Raw genomic sequence first — 20,422 nt, 5'->3', positions numbered from 1 at the left:
ACAGAGAGATGACAGCCAAATACCAACGCCTGTGAATCTGACAAAGTCAGAGACAGCCCAGTACTGGCACCTGTCAGTCTGACAGATACAGTCAGAGACATCCCAGTACCAACTCCTGTCAGTCTGTTACAGACAGAGACAGCCCAGTACTGAATCCAATCAGTCTGACAGAGAGATGACAGCCAAATACCAACTTCTGTGAATCTGACATACAGTCAGAGACAGCCCATCACCGACTCCTGTCAGTCTTTTATAACCAGAAACAGCCCAGCACTGACTCCTGCAAGTCTGCCACTGACAGAGACAGCCCAGTACTGACTCCTGTGAGTCTGACAGATATTGCCACAGACAACAGAGTACCGACTCCCGTCAGCCTGACTCTTACAGACGAAGACAACCCAGTACTGACTCCTGCCAGTCTGACAGATGCTGTCAGAGACAGCCCAGTACTGACTCCTGTCAGGCAGACAGATACAGTCAGAGACAGCCCAGTACCAACTCCCATCAGTCTGATGGAGCAGTCAAAGACAGAACAGTCCCCACTCCCGTCAGTCTGACTGATCTAGGGACAGCCCAGTACTGACTCCTGTCAGTCTGACTGTTAGAGAAAGAGGCAGCCCATTACCGACTTCTGTCGGTCTGACTGTTACAGAAAGAGACAGCCCAGTAACAAGTCCTGTCAGTCTGACGGATCCAATCAGAGACAGTGCAGTACCGACTCCCATCAGTCTGACTATTACGGACAGAGCCAACCCAGTATCCTCTCCCGTCAGTCTGACTGTTACAGAGACAGCCCAGTACATACTCCTGTCAGTCTGTTGCAGACAGAGACAGCCCAGTACCAACTCCCATCAGTCGGACAGATGCACTTCGTGACAGCCCAGTACTGACTCCTATGAGTCTGACTGAGATAGTCAGAGACACCCCAGTATCGACTCCCATCAGTTGGACAGATACAGTTAGTGACAGCCCAGTACTGACTCTCATCAGTCTGACTGAGACAGTCAGAGACAGCCCTGTACCGACTCCTGTCAGTCTGACAGATACAGTCAGAGACAGCCCAGTACTGACTCCTGTCAGTGTGTTACAGACAGAGATAGCCCAGGACTGAATCCAGTCAGTCTGACAGAGAGAAGACAGTCGAATACCAACATCCTGTGAATCTGACATACAGTCAGAGACAGCACAGTACTGACTCCTGTCAGGCTGACGGATACAGTCAGAGACAGCACAGTACTGAGGCTGACAGATACAGTCAGAGACAACCCAGTAACAGCTCCCGTTAGTGTGACAGAAACAGTTGGAGACAGCACAGTCCCGATTCTCGTCAGTCTGACTGATACAGACGAAGACAACCCAGTACTGACTCCCGCCAGTCTGACAGAAACAGTCAGAGACAGCCCAGAACTGACTCCTGTCAATCTGACATACAGTCAGAGATCACCCAGTACTGACTCCTGTCAGGAAGACAGATACAGTCAGAGACAACCCAGTCCCGACTCCCCTCAGTCTGACTGTTACAGACAGAGACAGTCCATTACTGACTCCCATCAGTCTTTTATAGCCAGAGACAGCCCAGTACTGACTCCTGTCAGTCTGCCATAGACAGAGACTGCCCAATTCCAATTCCTGTGAGTCTGACAGATATAGTCACAGAGAGCAGAGTACCAACACCCGTCAGTCTGACTGTTACAGATGGAGAAAACCCAATACCGATTCCCATCACTCTGACAGATACAGTCAGAGACAGCCCAGTACCGACTCCTGTCAGGCTGACAGATACAGTCAGAGACAGACCAGTACTGACTCCTGTCAGGCTGACAGATACAGTCAGACGACAGCCCAGTACCGACTCCTGTCAGGCTGACAGATACAGTCAGAGACAGCACAGTACCAACTCCCGTCAGTCTGACTGTTACAGATGGAGAAAACCCAATACCGATTCCCATCACTCTGACAGACACAGTCAGAGACAGCCCAGTACCGACTCCTGTCAGGCTGACAGATACAGTCAGAGACAGCCAAATACTGACTCCCATCAGTCTGACTGTTAGAGAGATAGCCGAGTACTGACTCCCATCAGTCTGTTACAGGCGGAGACAGCCCTGTACCAACCCCCGTCAGTCTGACAGTTAGAGAGACAGCCCAGTACCGACTCCTGTCAGCCTGATTGTTACAGACGGAGACAACCCAGTACTGATTCCCATCACTCTGACAGATCCAGTCAGAGACAGCACAGTACTAACTCCTGTCAGTCTGACAGAAACATTCAGAGCCACCTCAGTATCGACTCCCATCAGTCTGACAGATACAGTCAGAGACACCCCAATACTGACTCCCACCCTTCTGACAGATACAATCAGAGACAGCCCAGTACCTACTCCTGTCAGTCTGACAGATACAGTCAGAGACACACCAGTACTGACTCCCGCCATTCTGACAGATACAGTCAGAGACAGCCCAGTACCGACTCCCTTAGTATGTTACAGACAGAGACAGCCCAGTACCAACTCCCTTAGTATGTTACTGACAGACAGCCCAGTACCAACTCCCATCAGTATGTTACAGACAGAGCCAGCCCAGTACCAAATCCCTCAATATGTTACAGACAGAGACAGCCCAGTACCAACTCCCTCAGTATGTTACAGACAGAGACAGCACATTACCAACTCCCTCAGTATGTTCCAGACAGAGACAGCCCAGTACCAACTCCCTCAGTATGTTCCAGACAGAGACAGCCCAGTACCAACTCCCTCAGTATGTTCCAGACAGAGACAGCCCAGTACCAACTCCCTCAGTATGTTACAGACAGATACAGCCCAGTACCGAATCCCTCAGTATGTTACAGACAGAGACAGCCCAGTACCAACTCCCTCATTATGTTACAGACAGAGACAGCCCAGTACCAACTCCCTATGTCTGTTACAGACAGAGACAGCCCAGTACCAACTCCCATCAATATGTTACAGACAGAGACAGCCCAGTACCAACTCCCTATGTCTGTTACAGACAGAGACAGCCCAGTACCAACTCCCTCAGTATGTTACAGACAGATACAGCCCAGTACCGAATCCCTCAGTATGTTACAGACAGAGACAGCCCAGTACCAACTCCCTCATTATGTTACAGACAGAGACAGCCCAGTACCAACTCCCTATGTCTGTTACAGACAGAGACAGCCCAGTACCAACTCCCATCAATATGTTACAGACAGAGACAGCCCAGTACCAACTCCCTATGTCTGTTACAGACAGAGACAGCCCAGTACCAACTCCCATCAATATGTTACAGACAGAGACAGCCCAGTACCAACTCCCATCAATATGTTACAGACAGAGACAGCCCAGTACCAACTCCCATCAGTATGTTACAGACAGAGACAGCACATTACCAAATCCCATCAGTATGTTACAGACAGAGACAGCCCAGTATCAACTCCCATCAATATGTTACAGACAGAGACAGCACAGTACCAACTCCCATCAATATGTTACAGACAGAGACAGCACATTACCAAATCCCATCAGTATGTTACAGACAGAGACAGCACATTACCAAATCCCATCAGTATGTTACAGACAGAGACAGCCCAGTATCAACTCCCATCAATATGTTACAGACAGAGACAGCCCAGTATCAACTCCCATCAATATGTTACAGACAGAGACAGCACATTACCAAATCCCATCAATATGTTACAGACAGAGACAGCACATTACCAAATCCCATCAGTATGTTACAGACAGAGACAGCACATTACCAAATCCCATCAGTATGTTACAGACAGAGACAGCCCAGTATCAACTCCCATCAATATGTTACAGACAGAGACAGCCCAGTATCAACTCCCATCAATATGTTACAGACAGAGACAGCACAGTACCAACTCCCATCAATATGTTACAGACAGAGACAGCACATTACCAAATCCCATCAGTATGTTACAGACAGAGACAGCACATTACCAAATCCCATCAGTATGTTACAGACAGAGACAGCCCAGTATCAACTCCCATCAATATGTTACAGACAGAGACAGCCCAGTATCAACTCCCATCAATATGTTACAGACAGAGACAGCACAGTACCAACTCCCATCAATATGTTACAGACAGAGACAGCACATTACCAAATCCCATCAGTATGTTACAGACAGAGACAGCACATTACCAAATCCCATCAGTATGTTACAGACAGAGACAGCCCAGTATCAACTCCCATCAATATGTTACAGACAGAGACAGCCCAGTATCAACTCCCATCAATATGTTACAGACAGAGACAGCACATTACCAAATCCCATCAGTATGTTACAGACAGAGACAGCCCAGTATCAACTCCCATCAATATGTTACAGACAGAGACAGCCCAGTATCAACTCCCATCAGTATGTTACAGACAGAGACAGCCCAGTACCAACTCCCATCAATATGTTACAGACAGAGACAGCACATTACCAAATCCCATCAGTATGTTACAGTCAGAGACAGCACATTACCAAATCCCATCAGTATGTTACAGACAGAGACAGCCCAGTACCAACTCCCATCAATATGTTACAGACAGAGACAGCCCAGTACCAACTCCCATCAGTATGTTACAGACAGAGACAGCACATTACCAAATCCCATCAGTATGTTACAGACAGAGACAGCACATTACCAAATCCCATCAATATGTTACAGACAGAGACAGCCCAGTACCAACTCCCATCAATATGTTACAGACAGAGACAGCACATTACCAAATCCCATCAGTATGTTACAGTCAGAGACAGCACATTACCAAATCCCATCAATATGTTACAGACAGAGACAGCCCAGTACCAACTCCCATCAATATGTTACAGACAGAGACAGCACATTACCAAATCCCATCAGTATGTTACAGACAGAGACAGCACATTACCAAATCCCATCAATATGTTACAGACAGAGACAGCCCAGTACCAACTCCCATCAATATGTTACAGACAGAGACAGCACATTACCAAATCCCATCAATATGTTACAGACAGAGACAGCACATTACCAAATCCCATCAGTATGTTACAGTCAGAGACAGCACATTACCAAATCCCATCAGTATGTTACAGACAGAGACAGCCCAGTACCAACTCCCATCAATATGTTACAGACAGAGACAGCCCAGTACCAACTCCCATCAGTATGTTACAGACAGAGACAGCACATTACCAAATCCCATCAGTATGTTACAGACAGAGACAGCACATTACCAAATCCCATCAATATGTTACAGACAGAGACAGCCCAGTACCAACTCCCATCAATATGTTACAGACAGAGACAGCACATTACCAAATCCCATCAGTATGTTACAGTCAGAGACAGCACATTACCAAATCCCATCAGTATGTTACAGACAGAGACAGCCCAGTACCAACTCCCATCAATATGTTACAGACAGAGACAGCCCAGTACCAACTCCCATCAGTATGTTACAGACAGAGACAGCACATTACCAAATCCCATCAGTATGTTACAGACAGAGACAGCACATTACCAAATCCCATCAGTATGTTACAGTCAGAGACAACACATTACCAAATCCCATCAGTATGTTACAGACAGAGACAGCACATTACCAATACCCATCAGTATGTTACAGACAGAGACAGCACATTACCAAATCCCATCAGTATGTTACAGACAGAGACAGCACATTACCAATACCCATCAGTATGTTACAGACAGAGACAGCACATTACCAATACCCATCAGTATGTTACAGACAGAGACAGCACATTACCAAATCCCATCAGTATGTTACAGACAGAGACAGCACATTACCAAATCCCATCAGTATGTTACAGTCAGAGACAGCCCAGTACCAACTCCCATCAATATGTTACAGACAGAGACAGCCCAGTACCAACTCCCATCAGTATGTTACAGACAGAGACAGCACATTACCAAATCCCATCAGTATGTTACAGTCAGAGACAGCACATTACCAAATCCCATCAGTATGTTACAGTCAGAGACAGCACATTACCAAATCCCATCAGTATGTTACAGACAGAGACAGCCCAGTACCAACTCCCATCAATATGTTACAGACAGAGACAGCCCAGTACCAACTCCCTCAGTATGTTACAGTCAGAGACAACACATTACCAAATCCCATCAGTATGTTACAGACAGAGACAGCACATTACCAAATCCCATCAGTATGTTACAGTCAGAGACAGCACATTACCAACTCCCATCAATATGTTACAGACAGAGACAGCCCAGTACCAACTCCCTCAGTATGTTACAGTCAGAGACAACACATTACCAAATCCCATCAGTATGTTACAGACAGAGACAGCACATTACCAAATCCCATCAGTTTGTTACAGACAGAGACAGCACATTACCAATACCCATCAGTATGTTACAGACAGAGACAACACATTACCAAATCCCATCAGTATGTTACAGACAGAGACAACACATTACCAAATCCCATCAGTATGTTACAGACAGAGACAGCACATTACCAAATCCCATCAGTTTGTTACAGACAGAGACAGCACATTACCAAATCCCATCAGTATGTTACAGACAGAGACAACACATTACCAAATCCCATCAGTATGTTACAGACAGAGACAGCACATTACCAAATCCCATCAGTTTGTTACAGACAGAGACAGCACATTACCAAATCCCATCAGTATGTTACAGACAGAGACAGCCCAGTACCAACTCTCATCAGTATGTTACAGTCAGAGACAACACATTACCAAATCCCATCAGTATGTTACAGACAGAGACAACACATTACCAAATCCCATCAGTATGTTACAGACAGAGACAGCACATTACCAAATCCCATCAGTTTGTTACAGACAGAGACAGCACATTACCAATACCCATCAGTATGTTACAGACAGAGACAGCCCAGTACCAACTCCCTCAGTATGTTACAGTCAGAGACAACACATTACCAAATCCCATCAGTATGTTACAGACAGAGACAGCACATTACCAAATCCCATCAGTTTGTTACAGACAGAGACAGCACATTACCAATACCCATCAGTATGTTACAGACAGAGACAGCCCAGTACCAACTCTCATCAGTATGTTACAGTCAGAGACAACACATTACCAAATCCCATCAATATGTTACAGACAGAGACAGCCCAGTACCAACTCCCTCAGTATGTTACAGACAGAGACAGCACATTACCAAATCCCATCAGTATGTTACAGTCAGAGACAGCACATTACCAACTCCCATCAATATGTTACAGACAGAGACAGCCCAGTACCAACTCCCTCAGTATGTTACAGTCAGAGACAACACATTACCAAATCCCATCAGTATGTTACAGACAGAGACAGCACATTACCAAATCCCATCAGTTTGTTACAGACAGAGACAGCACATTACCAATACCCATCAGTATGTTACAGACAGAGACAGCCCAGTACCAACTCTCATCAGTATGTTACAGTCAGAGACAACACATTACCAAATCCCATCAGTATGTTACAGACAGAGACAGCACATTACCAAATCCCATCAGTTTGTTACAGACAGAGACAACACATTACCAAATCCCATCAGTATGTTACAGACAGAGACAGCCCAGTACCGAATCCCTCATTATGTTGCAGACAGAGACCTCCCAGTACCAACTCCCTCAGTATGTTACAGACAGAGACAGCCCAGTACCGAATCCCTCAGTATGTTACAGACAGATACAGCCCAGTACCAACTCCCTCAGTATGTTACAGACAGAGACAGCCCAGTACCGAATCCCTCAGTATGTTACAGACAGAGACAGCCCAGTACCAACTCCCTCATTATGTTACAGACAGAGACAGCCCAGTACCAACTCCCTCAATATGTTACAGACAGAGACAGCCCAGTACCGAATCCCTCAGTATGTTACAGACCGAGACAGCCCAGTACCAACTCCCTCATTATGTTACAGACAGAGACAGCCCAGTACCAACTCCCTATGTCTGTTACAGACAGAGACAGCCCAGTACCAACTCCCTATGTCTGTTACAGACAGAGACAGCCCAGTACCAACTCCCTCATTATGTTACAGACAGAGACAGCCCAGTACCAACTCCCTCAATATGTTACAGACAGAGACAGCCCAGTACCAACTCCCTCAGTATGTTACAGACCGAGACAGCCCAGTACCGATTCCCGTCAGTCTGACTGTTACAGAGACAGCCCAGTACCAACTCCCGTCAGTTTAGTTTAGTTTAGTTTAGAGATACAGCACTGAAACAGGCCCTTCGGCCCACCGAGTCTGTGCCGACCATCAACCACCCATTTTTACTAATCCTACACTAATCCCATATTCCTACCACATCCCCACCTGTCCCTATATATTTCCCTACCACCTACCTATACTAGGGGCAATTTATAATGACCAATTAACCTATCAACCTGCAAGTCTTTGGCATGTGGGAGGAAACCGGAGCACCCGGAGGAAACCCACGCAGACACAGGGAGAACTTGCAAACTCCGCACAGGCAGTACCCAGAATCGAACCCGGGTCCCTGGAGCTGTGAGGCTGCGGTGCTAACCACTGCGCCACCGTGCCGCCCTCTCCTCCCGTTCCTCTCCCTCTCCACCACCCTCACCCCCTCCTCCTCACTCTCCCCAATTGTTCCTCTCATTCTCTCCCTCTCCCATTTCTTCACTCTCTTCTCCCTCTCTCCCTCCTTTGGCCCTCACTCTTCTCCCTCTCCTACCCACGTGCTCCCTCACCCCCCACCCCCCCACCGACTCTCCCCATCGCCTCTTCCCACCCTCCCCCATCTCCTCCGCATCCACATCACTTTGTGCCCTACACTCCTCCCACCTCCCCCCCCCCCCTTCCCAGCTCCTCCCGCTTATCAGCCCTCTCCCTTTCCTGTCCTCCCTCTCCTCCGCCCTCCTCACGGCCACAGTTTGTGCTGTCTGCCGGTCAATATTTACCTTTCCTGGCAGCGAATGCCGTTGCCTGCAGTTGCTCCGCACGGCACTGCAGCCGCTGTTGTCTGCTGCTCAGGGCCTCTTGGCCGCCTGGGCTGCTTTGTACCTCGCTGCTATCGTGCACACAATAGCGTAGTGAGGAGAGCTGCTCAACTGTGGAGCTGCATGTCCTTGGATGTTGTTGGCTGCCCCGGAGGTCAGTTACCTGGGGGGGGGAGGGGTTGGGGTGGGGTGGTATATTTACCCTATTTGGTAAGGTCTGCTGATCACTTTCCCGGTACTCAGATAAGATAATCGCAGATTAAACATTAGGCAATGAGTGTTCACTTGCCTGTCTCCCTCTGGTCACTGATATCACTGTCACTTCCCCTGCAGCCTCACTTCTGGATCACATCTCTTCGTGCCCCCTCAGCTGTGACTGCGGCCAGGCGACACCGAGCAGGCTCCAGCATGGACAGAGGGGCATGGCTGGTCCTCAGCGCCCTCGGCCTCGTCGTCACGCCGACAGGTAGGAGCTGACCAAGCCGAGCGGAGATCAAGACAAAGACAGACACGTGGCAGCACGATGTTGCGGAAACATGGCTTCAAGTGGGGGCAAGATTGGCAGCTCGACGTCCCTGGGTAGGGAGTTTGCAGGCAGGACGGAGAGGGGGATACCAAAGGAAGGGGTGTCACGTTATTAGGTGAGGAATCATTAACAGCTGTGAGGAGGGATGGTGTCCTAAATGAATCATCAAATGAGGCCATATGGGTGGAGCTCAGAAACAAAAAAGGGGGCAGCCACACGACTAGGAGTGTACTTTCGACCCCCAAATAGTGAGAGGGGGAGAGAAGAACAAATATGTCGGCAAATTTCTGAATGCAAAAACAATAGGGCAATAATGTTTGGGGATTTCAACTCCCCCAATGCCAACTGGGATACAAACAGTGTGAAGGGCGCAGGGGGCACAACATTCTTGAACTGCATTCAAGAGAACGTTTTGAGCCAGCACGTAACGAGCCCAACGAGAGGGGGGCCGCAATTCTGGATTTAATGAAGCTGGGCAAGTGGAGGAGGTAGCAGTGGGTGACCATTTTGGAGATAGTGATCATAATACAGTTAGTTTTAGCATAATCATGGAAAAGGACAAAGATAAAACAGGAGCCAAAAGTTCTAAATTGGGGGAAGGCAAATTTTACGAAACTGAGAGGTGACCTGGTGAAAGTGGACTGGATACGGCTCCTTGAAGGAAAATCAATGGCAAACCAGTGGGAGGCATTCAAAAGCGAGATACTACAGGCACAGTGTAGACATGTCCCCCACAAAGATAAAGGGTGGGACGGCCAAATCTAGAGCCCCCTGGTTATCTAGAAGCTGACAGGGTAAGATAAAGCAGAAAAAGAAAGCTTATGATGATCACAAAAATCTTAATACTTTTGAAAGACTAGAGGAGTGTAAAAAGTGCGGGGGTGAAGTGAAAAAGGAAATTAGAAAAGCCAAGAGAGGGCATGAAAATTTATTGCAGGTAAAATCAAGGAAAACCCAAAGATGTGTTATCAGTGCATTAAGAGCAAGAGGATAACTAAGGAAAGGGTAAGGCCTATCAGAGATGAACAAGGGAACTTATGTGTGGAGGAAGCCAGGGAGGAAATAATGGATGCACTGAGGATCACCTTCAAATCCTCACGAGACACAGGAGAGGTACCAGATGATTGGAGGTCTGCGAAGGGTATGAGGGATAGGCCAAATAATTAGAGGCCGGTCCCCCAGACATTGATCACCGAGACACCGTCTGTACCTGTCCCCAGACACCGATCACCGAGACACCGTCTGTACCTTGCCTGAGACACATATCACTGACACACTGTCTGGACCCGCCCTGAGACAGTCATCACTGAGACACCCTCCGTACCCGCCCTGAGACGGGCATCACTGCGACACACTCCGTACCCACCCTGAGACAGGCATCACTGATACACCCTCCGTACCCGCCCTGAGACAGTGATCACTGCGACTTTGTGTGTTTCCAGTTTATGTGACATTTAGTTGATGCGAAGCTTTGTTTTCCGTTTATCAGCATTGCAAATTGAAATTTTAACAGTTTTTGATGCAGAGTGGATTCAGGCATTCAGCAGCTGGTGTCTCCATCAACAGTCCATGACTCAATCCCACAACCCATTGTGCCCAGGTCCCACGCAGGAGACCCACAGACCCAGGTACTCAGACCAGCCCCAGGCCTCCCCTCTCCCATCGTGCCCCTTGGGTGGAGGAATGAAACCATGCATGAGCTCAGCTTCTTGCAGTGAGGGACAGTTTGAGACTCTGTCTGTGTACAGTCGGTCAGTTTGAGACTCTCTGCCAGTGTACAGTCAGTCAGTTTGAGACTCTCTGTCAGTGTAAATTGGGTTAGTTTGAGACTCTCTGTGGACATTCTGTCAGTTTGAGACTCTCTGTCGATGTACAATCTGTCAGTTTGAGGCTCTCTGTGTACAGTCGGTCAGTTTGCCACTCTCCGTCAGTGTACAGTCGGTCAGTTTGAGACTCTCTGTCAGGGTAGAGTGGGTCAGTTTGAGACTCTCTGTCGATGTACATTCTGTCAGTTTGAGACTCTGTCAATGTGCAGTCAGTCAGTTTGAGACTCTCTGTCGATGCACAGTAAGTCAGTTTGAGACTCTCCGTCAGTGTACAGTCGGTCAGTTTGCCACTCTCTGTCAGGGTAGAGTGGGTCAGTTTGAGACTCTCTGTCGACGGACATTCTGTCATTTTGATAGTCTCTGTCAGTGTACAATCCGTCAGTTTGAGGCTCTCTGTGTACAGTCGGTCAGTTTGCCACTCTCCGTCAGTGTACAGTCGGTCAGTTTGAGACTCTCTGTCAGGGTAGAGTGGGTCAGTTTGAGACTCTCTGTCGATGTACATTCTGTCAGTTTGCGACTCTGTCAATGTGCAGTCAGTCAGTTTGAGACTCTCTGTCGATGCACAGTAAGTCAGTTTGAGACTCTCCGTCAGTGGACAGTCGGTCAGTTTGCCACTCTCTGTCAGGGTAGAGTGGGTCAGTTTGAGACTCTCTGTCGACGGACATTCTGTCATTTTGATAGTCTCTGTCAGTGTACAGTCAGTCAGTTTGAGACTCTCTGTCGATCTACAGTCTGTCAGTTTGAGACTCTCTGTCGATGGACATTCTGTCATTTTGAGGCTCTCTGTGTACAGTCGGTCAGTTTGCCACTCTCCGTCAGTGGACAGTCGGTCAGTTTGAGACTCTCTGTCAGGGTAGAGTGGGTCAGTTTGAGACTCTCTGTCGATGGACATTCTGTCATTTTGATAGTCTCTGTCAGTGTACAGTCAGTCAGTTTGCCACTCTCTGTCAGTGTACAGTCTGTCAGTTTGCCACTCTCTGTCAGTGTACAGTCTGTCAGTTTGAGACTCTCTGTCAGTGTGCAGTCTGTCAGTTTGCCACTCTCTGTCAGTGTACAGTCTGTCAGTTTGAGACTCTCTGTCAGTGTACGGCCAGTCAGTTTGCCACTCTCTGTCAGTGTACAGTCTGTCAGTTTGCCACTCTCTGTCAGTGTACAGTCGGTCAGTTTGAGACTCTCTGTCAGTGTGCAGTCTGTCAGTTTGCCACTCTCTGTCAGTGTACAGTCAGTCAGTTTGCCACTCTCTGTCAGTGTACAGTCGGTCAGTTTGAGACTCTCTGTCAGTGTACGGTCAGTCAGTATGAGACTCTCTGTCAGTGTGCAGTCAGTCAGTTTGAGACTCTCTGTCAGTGTACGGTCAGTCAGTATGAGACTCTCTGTCAGTGTATAGTGGGTCAGTTTGAGACTCTCTGTCAATGTACAGTTGGTCAGTTTGAGACTCTCTGTCTGTGTAGAGTGGGTCAGTTTGAGACTCTCTGTCGATGTACAATCTGTTAGTTTGAGATTCTCCGTCAGTGTACAGTCGGTCAGTTTGAGACTCTCTGTCAGTGCACGGGCAGTCAGTATGAGACTCTCCGTCATTGTGCAGTCAGTCAGTTTGAGGTCAGTAGGTCTGATGAAGTGTCACTGTCCTGAAACATGAACTCTGCTTCTCTCTCCACAAATGATGTCAGACCTGCTGAGTATTTCCAGCATTTCTTGTTTTTATTTGAGACTCTCTGTCAGTGTACAGTCGGTCAGTTTGAGACTCTCTGTCGATCTACAGTCTGTCAGTTTGAGACTCTCTGTCGATGTACAGTCAGTCAGTTTGAGACTCTCTGTCGATGTACAATTCGTCAGTTTGAGGCTCTCTGTGTACAGTCGGTCAGTTTGCCACTCTCCGTCAGTGTACAGTCGGTCAGTTTGAGACTCTCTGTCAGGGTAGAGTGGGTCAGTTTGAGACTCTCTGTCGATGTACATTCTGTCAGTTTGAGACTCTGTCAATGTGCAGTCAGTCAGTTTGAGACTCTCTGTCGATGTACAGTCAGTCAGTTTGAGACTGTCTGACGATGTACAATCCGTCAGTTTGAGGCTCTCTGTGTACAGTCAGTCAGTTTGAGACTCTGTCAGTGTACAGTCGGACAGTTTGAGACTCTCAGTGTACAGTCTGTCAGATTGAGACTCTCTGTCGATGTACAGTCCGTCAGTTTGAGACTCGCTTTCGATGTACAGTCGGTCAGTTTGAGACTCTCTGTCGATGTACATTCTGTCAGTTTGAGACTCTGTCAATGTGCAGTCAGTCAGTTTGAGACTCTCTGTCGATGTACAGTAAGTCAGTTTGAGACTCTCTGTCAGTGTACATTGGGTTAGTTTCAGACTCTCTGTGGACAGTCTGTCAGTTTGAGACTCTCTGTCGATGTACAGTCTGTCAGTTTGAGACCCTCTGTCGATGTACAGTCAGTCAGTTTGAGACTGTCTGACGATGTACAATCCGTCAGTTTGAGGCTCTCTGTGTACAGTCAGTCAGTTTGAGACTCTGTCAGTGTGCAGTCGGACAGTTTGAGACTCTCAGTGTACAGTCTGTCAGATTGAGACTCTCTGTCGATGTACAGTCCGTCAGTTTGAGACTCGCTTTCGATGTACAGTCTGTCAGTTTGAGACTCTCTGTCGATGTACAGTCTGTCATTCTGAGACTCTTTGTCAGTGTACAGTCAGTCAGTTTGAGACTCGCTTTCGATGTACAGTCTGTCAGTTTGAGACTCTCTGTCGATGTACAGTCTGTCATTTTGAGACTCTTTGTCAGTGTACAGTCAGTCAGTTTGAGACTCTCTTTCGATGTACAATTGGTCAGTTTGAGACTCTCTGTGTAGAATCTGTCCGTTTGAGACTCTCTGTCAGTGTCCAGTCTGTTAGTTTGAGACTCTCTGTCGATGTACAATTGGTCAGTTTGAGACTCTCTGTGTAGAATCTGTCAGTTTGAGATCTCTGTCAGTGTACAGTCTGTCAGTTTGAGGTCAGTAGGTCTGATGAAGGGTCACTGTCCTGAAACATGAACTCTGCTTCTCTCTCCACAAATGATGTCAGACCTGCTGAGTATTTCCAGCATTTCTTGTTTTTATTTGAGACTCTCTGTCAGTGTACAGTCTGTTAGTTTGAGACTCTCTGTCGATGTACAGTCGGTCAGGTTGAGACTCTCTGACGATGTACAATCTGTCAGTTTGAGGCTCTCTGTGTACAGTCGGTCAGTTTGCCACTCTCCGTCAGTGTACAGTCGGTCAGTTTGAGACTCTCTGTCAGGGTAGAGTGGGTCAGTTTGAGACTCTCTGTCGATGTACAATTCGTCAGTTTGAGGCTCTCTGTGTACAGTCGGTCAGTTTGCCACTCTCCGTCAGTGTACAGTCGGTCAGTTTGAGACTCTCTGTCAGGGTAGAGTGGGTCAGTTTGAGACTCTCTGTCGATGTACATTCTGTCAGTTTGAGACTCTGTCAATGTGCAGTCAGTCAGTTTGAGACTCTCTCGATGTACAGTAAGTCAGTTTGAGACTCTCTGTGTACAGTCGGTCAGTTTGCCACTCTCCGTCAGTGTACAGTCGGTCAGTTTGAGACTCTCTGTCAGGGTAGAGTGGGTCAGTTTGAGACTCTCTGTCGATGTACATTCTGTCATTTTGAGAGTCTCTGTCAGTGTACAGTCAGTCAGTTTGAGACTCTCTTTCGATGTACAGTGGTCAGTTTGCCACCCTCTGTCAGTGTACAATTGGTCAGTTTGAGACTCTCTGTCGATGTACATTCTGTCAGTTTGAGATTCTCTGTCAGTGTACCGTCGGTCTGTTTGAGACTCTCTGTGTAAAGTCTGTCAGTTTGTGACTCTCTTTCAGTGTACAGTCGGTCAGTTTGAGACTCTCTTTCAGTGCGCAATCGTTCAGTTTGAGACTCTCTCTCAGTGTACCGTCGGTCTGTTTGAGACTCTGTCAGTGTGCAGTTTGTCAGTTTGTGACTCCCTTTCCTTGTACAGTCAGTAGGTCTGATGAAGGGTCACTGTCCTGAAACATGAACTCTGCTTCTCTCTCCACAGATGCTGTCAGACCGCTGAGTATTTCAAGCATTTCTTGTTCTTATTTGAGACTTTCTGTCAGTGTACAGTCGGTGAGTTTGAGACTCTGTGTCAGTGCACAGTCAATCATTTTGAGGTCAGTAGGTCACAGTACTGTCCTGTGTCAGACACAGGGTGTCTGGTTTAATGTACTGTCCTGTGTCTGACACAGGGAGTCTGGTTTAACTTACTGTCCTGTGTCAGACACAGGGAGTCCGTTTAACTTACTGTCCTGTGTCAGAGACAGGGAGTCTGGTTTAACTTACTGTCCTGTGTCAGACACAGGGTGTCTGGTTTAATGTACTGACCTGTGTCAGACACATGGAGTCTGGTTTAATGTACTGTCCTGTGTCAGACACAGGGAGTCTGGTTTAACGTACTGTCCTGTGTCAGACACAGGGAGTCTGGTTTAATGTACTGTCCTGTGTCAGACACAGGGATTCTGGTTTAATGTACTGTCCTGTGTCTGACACAGGGAGTCTGGTTTAACTTACTGTCCTGTGTCAGACACAGGGAGTCCGTTTAACTTACTGTCCTGTGTCAGAGACAGGGAGTCTGGTTTAACTTACTGTCCTGTGTCAGACACAGGGTGTCTGGTTTAATGTACTGTCCTGTGTCTGACACAGGGAGTCTGGTTTAACTTACTGTCCTGTGTCAGACACAGGGAGTCCGTTTAACTTACTGTCCTGTGTCAGAGACAGGGAGTCTGGTTTAACTTACTGTCCTGTGTCAGACACAGGGTGTCTGGTTTAATGTACTGACCTGTGTCTGACACAGGGAGTCTGGTTTAACTTACTGTCCTGTGTCAGACACAGGGAGTCCGTTTAACTTACTGTCCTGTGTCAGAGACAGGGAGTCTGGTTTAACTTACTGTCCTGTGTCAGACACAGGGTGTCTGGTTTAATGTACTGACCTGTGTCAGACACAGGGAGTCTGGTTTAACTTACTGTCCTGTGTCAGACACAGGGAGTCTGGTTTAACGTACTGTCCTGTGTCAGACACAGGGATTCTGGATTAATGTACTGTCCTGTGTCTGACACAGGGAGTCTGGTTTAATGTACTGTCCTGTGTCAGACACAGGGAGTCTGGTTTAATGTACTGTCCTGTGTCAGACACAGTGAGTCTGGTTTGATGTACTGTCCTGTGTCAGAGACAGGGAGTCTGGTTTAATGTACTGTCCTGTGTCAGACACAGGGAGTCTGGTTTAATGTACTGTCCTGTCTCAGACACAGGGAGTCTGGTTTGATGCACTGTCCTGTGTCAGACACATGGTGTCTGGTTTAATGTACTGTCCTGTGTCAGACACAGGATGTCTGGTTTAATGTACTGTCCTGTGTCAGACACAGGGAGTCTGGTTTAACTTACTGTCCTGTGTCAGACACAGGGAGTCTGGTTTAACCTACTGTCCTGTGTCAGACACAGGGAGTCTGGTTTAACTTACTGTCCTGTGTCAGACACAGGGAGTCTGGTTTAACTTACTGTCCTGTGTCAGACACAGGGAGTCTGGTTTAACTTACTGTCCTGTGTCAGACACAGGGAGTCTGGTTTGATGTACTGTCCTGTGTCAGACACAGGGAGTCTGGTTTAATGTACTGTCCTGTGTCAGACACAGGGAGTCTGGTTTAAAGTACTGTCCTGTGTCAGACACAGGGAGTCTGGTTTGATGTACTGTCCCGTGTCGGACACAGGGAGTCTGTTTTAATGTACTTTCCTGTGTCAGACACAGGATGTCTGGTTTAATGTACTGTCCTGTGTCAGACACAGGGAGTCTGGTTTAACTTACTGTCCTGTGTCAGACACAGGGAGTCTGGTTTAACCTACTGTCCTGTGTCAGACACAGGGAGTCTGGTTTAACTTACTGTCCTGTGTCAGACACAGGGAGTCTGGTTTAACTTACTGTCCTGTGTCAGACACAGGGAGTCTGGTTTAACTTACTGTCCTGTGTCAGACACAGGGAGTCTGGTTTGATGTACTGTCCTGTGTCAGACACAGGGAGTCTGGTTTAATGTACTGTCCTGTGTCAGACACAGGGAGTCTGGTTTAAAGTACTGTCCTGTGTCAGACACAGGGAGTCTGGTTTGATGTACTGTCCCGTGTCGGACACAGGGAGTCTGTTTTAATGTACTTTCCTGTGTCAGACACAGGGAGTCTGGTTTAATGGACTGCCCTGTGTCAGACACAGGGTGTCTGGTTTAATGTACTGTCCTGTGTCAGACACAGGGAGTCTGGTTTAATGTACTGTCCTGTGTCAGACACAGGGAGTCTGGTTTAATGGACTGTCCTGTGTCAGACACAGGGTGTCTGGTTTAATGGACTGTCCTGTGTCAGACACAGGGAGTCTGGTTTAATGTACTGTCCTGTGTCAGAGACAGGGAGTCTGGTTTAATGGATTGTCCTGTGTCAGACACAGGGAGTCTGGTTTAATGGACTGTCCTGTGTCAGACACAGGGAGTCTGGTTTAACTTACTGTCCTGTGTCAGACACAGGGAGTCTGGTTTAACTTACTGTCCTGTGTCAGACACAGGGAGTCTGGTTTAACTTACTGTCCTGTGTCAGACACAGGGAGTCTGGTTTAATGTACTGTCCTGTGTCAGACACAGGGAGTCTGGTTTAACTTACTGTCCTGTGTCAGACACAGGGAGTCTGGTTTAAAGTACTGTCCTGTGTCAGACACAGGGAGTCTGGTTTAATGCACTGTCCTGTGTCAGACACAGGGAGTCTGGTTTAATGGACTGTCCTGTGTCAGACACAGGGAGTCTGGTTTAATGTACTGTCCTGTGTCAGACACAGGGAGTCTGGTTTAACTTACTGTCCTGTGTCAGACACAGGGAGTCTGGTTAAATGTACTGTCCTGTGTCAGACACAGGGAGTCTGGTTTAATGGACTGTCCTGTGTCAGACACAGGGAGTCTGGTTTAATGTACTGTCCTGTGTCAGAGACAGGGAGTCTGGTTTAATGTACTGTCCTGTGTCAGACACAGGGAGTCTGGTTTAATGTACTGTCCTGTGTCAGAGACAGGGAGTCTGGTTTAATGTACTGTCCTGTGTCAGACATAGCGAGTCTGGTTAAATGTACTGTCCTGTGTCAGACACAGGCAGTCTGGTTTAATGTACTGTCCTGTGTCAGACACAGGGAGTCTGGTTTAATGTACTGTCCTGTGTCAGACACAGGGAGTCTGGTTTAACGTACTGTCCTGTGTCAGACACAGGGAGTCTGGTTTAATGTACTGTCCTGTGTCGGACACAGGGAGTCTGTTTTAATGTACTGTCCTGTGTCAGACACAGGGAGTCTGGTTTAACTTACTGTCCTGTGTCAGACACAGGGAGTCTGGTTTAATGTAGTGTCCTGTGTCAGAGACAGGGAGTCTGGTTTAATTGACAATCCTGTGTCAGAGACAGGGAGTCTGGTTTAATGTACTGTCCTGTGTCAGACACAGGGAGTCTGGTTTAACTTACTGTCCTGTGTCAGACACAGGGAGTCTGGTTTAATGTACTGTCCTGTGTCGGACACAGGGAGTCTGTTTTAATGTACTGTCCTGTGTCAGACACAGGGAGTCTGGTTTAACTTACTGTCCTGTGTCAGACACAGGGAGTCTGGTTTAACGTACTGTCCTGTGTCAGACACAGGGAGCCTGGTTTAACTTACTGTCCTCTGTCAGACACAGGGAGTCTGGTTTAATGTACTGTCCTGTGTCGGACACAGGGAGTCTGTTTTAATGTACTGTCCTGTGTCAGACACAGGGAGTCTGGTTTCACGTACTGTCCTGTGTCAGACACAGGGAGTCTGGTTTCACGTACTGTCCTGTGTCAGACACAGGGAGTCTGGTTTAACTTACTGTCCTCTGTTAGACACAGGGAGTCTGGTTTAACTTACTGTCCTGTGTCAGACACAGGGTGTCTGGTTTAATGTACTGTCCTGTGTCAGACACATGGAGTCTGGTTTAATGTACTGTCCTGTGTCAGACACAGGGAGTCTGGTTTAATGTACTGTCCTGTGTCAGACACAGGGAGTCTGGTTTAATGTACTGTCCTGTGTCAGAGACAGGGAGTCTGGTTTAATGTACTGTCCTGTGTCAGACATAGCGAGTCTGGTTAAATGTACTGTCCTGTGTCAGACACAGGCAGTCTGGTTTAATGTACTGTCCTGTGTCGGACACAGGGAGTCTGTTTTAATGTACTGTCCTGTGTCAGACACAGGGAGTCTGGTTTAACTTACTGTCCTGTGTCAGACACAGGGAGTCTGGTTTAACGTACTGTCCTGTGTCAGACACAGGGAGTCTGGTTTAACTTACTGTCCTCTGTTAGACACAGGGAGTCTGGTTTAACTTACTGTCCTGTGTCAGACACAGGGTGTCTGGTTTAATGTACTGTCCTGTGTCAGACACATGGAGTCTGGTTTAATGTACTGTCCTGTGTCAGACACAGGGAGTCTGGTTTAATGTACTGTCCTGTGTCAGACACAGGATGTCTGGTTTAATGTACTGTCCTGTGTCAGACACATGGAGTCTGGTTTAACCTACTGTCCTGTGTCAGACACAGGGAGTCTGGTTTGATGTACTGTCCTGTGTCAGACACAGGGAGTCTGGTTTGATGTACTGTCCTGTGTCAGACACAGGGAGTCTGGTTTGATGTACTGTCCTGTGTCAGACACAGGGAGTCTGGTTTAATGTACTGTCCTGTGTCAGACACAGGGAGTCTGGTTTAATGTACTGTCCTGTGTCAGACACAGGGAGTCTGGTTTAATGTACTGTCCTGTGTCAGACACAGGGAGTCTGGTTTAATGTACTGTCCTGTGTCAGACACAGGGAGTCTGGTTTAATGTACTGTCCTGTGTCAGACACAGGGAGTCTGGTTTAATCTACTGTCCTGTGTCAGACACAGGGAGTCTGGTTTAATGTACTGTCCTGTGTCAGACACATGGAGTCTGGTTTAATGTACTGTCCTGTGTCAGACACAGGGAGTCTGGTTTAATGTACTGTCCAGTGTCAGACAAAGGGAGTCTGGTTTAATGA

The 20,422-nt window shown here is 47.6% G+C and overlaps 1 protein-coding gene across 1 annotated transcript in view; it reads left to right on the top strand.

Annotated features, from left to right (window-relative positions):
* Window positions 1-9,239: 9,239 nt before the first annotated feature.
* The window catches only part of LOC137366759 (properdin-like), a 196,376-nt gene continuing 185,193 nt past the window's right edge, over window positions 9,240-20,422 (top strand). Inside the window, exon 1 of the mRNA XM_068028408.1 lies at window positions 9,240-9,460. Within this exon, the coding sequence (XP_067884509.1) occupies window positions 9,268-9,460 (193 nt within the window). The 5' untranslated portion in view covers window positions 9,240-9,267. The remainder of the gene's footprint in view (window positions 9,461-20,422) is intronic.

Source organism: Heterodontus francisci, unplaced genomic scaffold (assembly GCF_036365525.1).
Source record: "Heterodontus francisci isolate sHetFra1 unplaced genomic scaffold, sHetFra1.hap1 HAP1_SCAFFOLD_800, whole genome shotgun sequence".
NCBI lineage: Eukaryota > Metazoa > Chordata > Chondrichthyes > Heterodontiformes > Heterodontidae > Heterodontus > Heterodontus francisci.
This window is presented reverse-complemented; position numbering and strand designations above follow the sequence as displayed.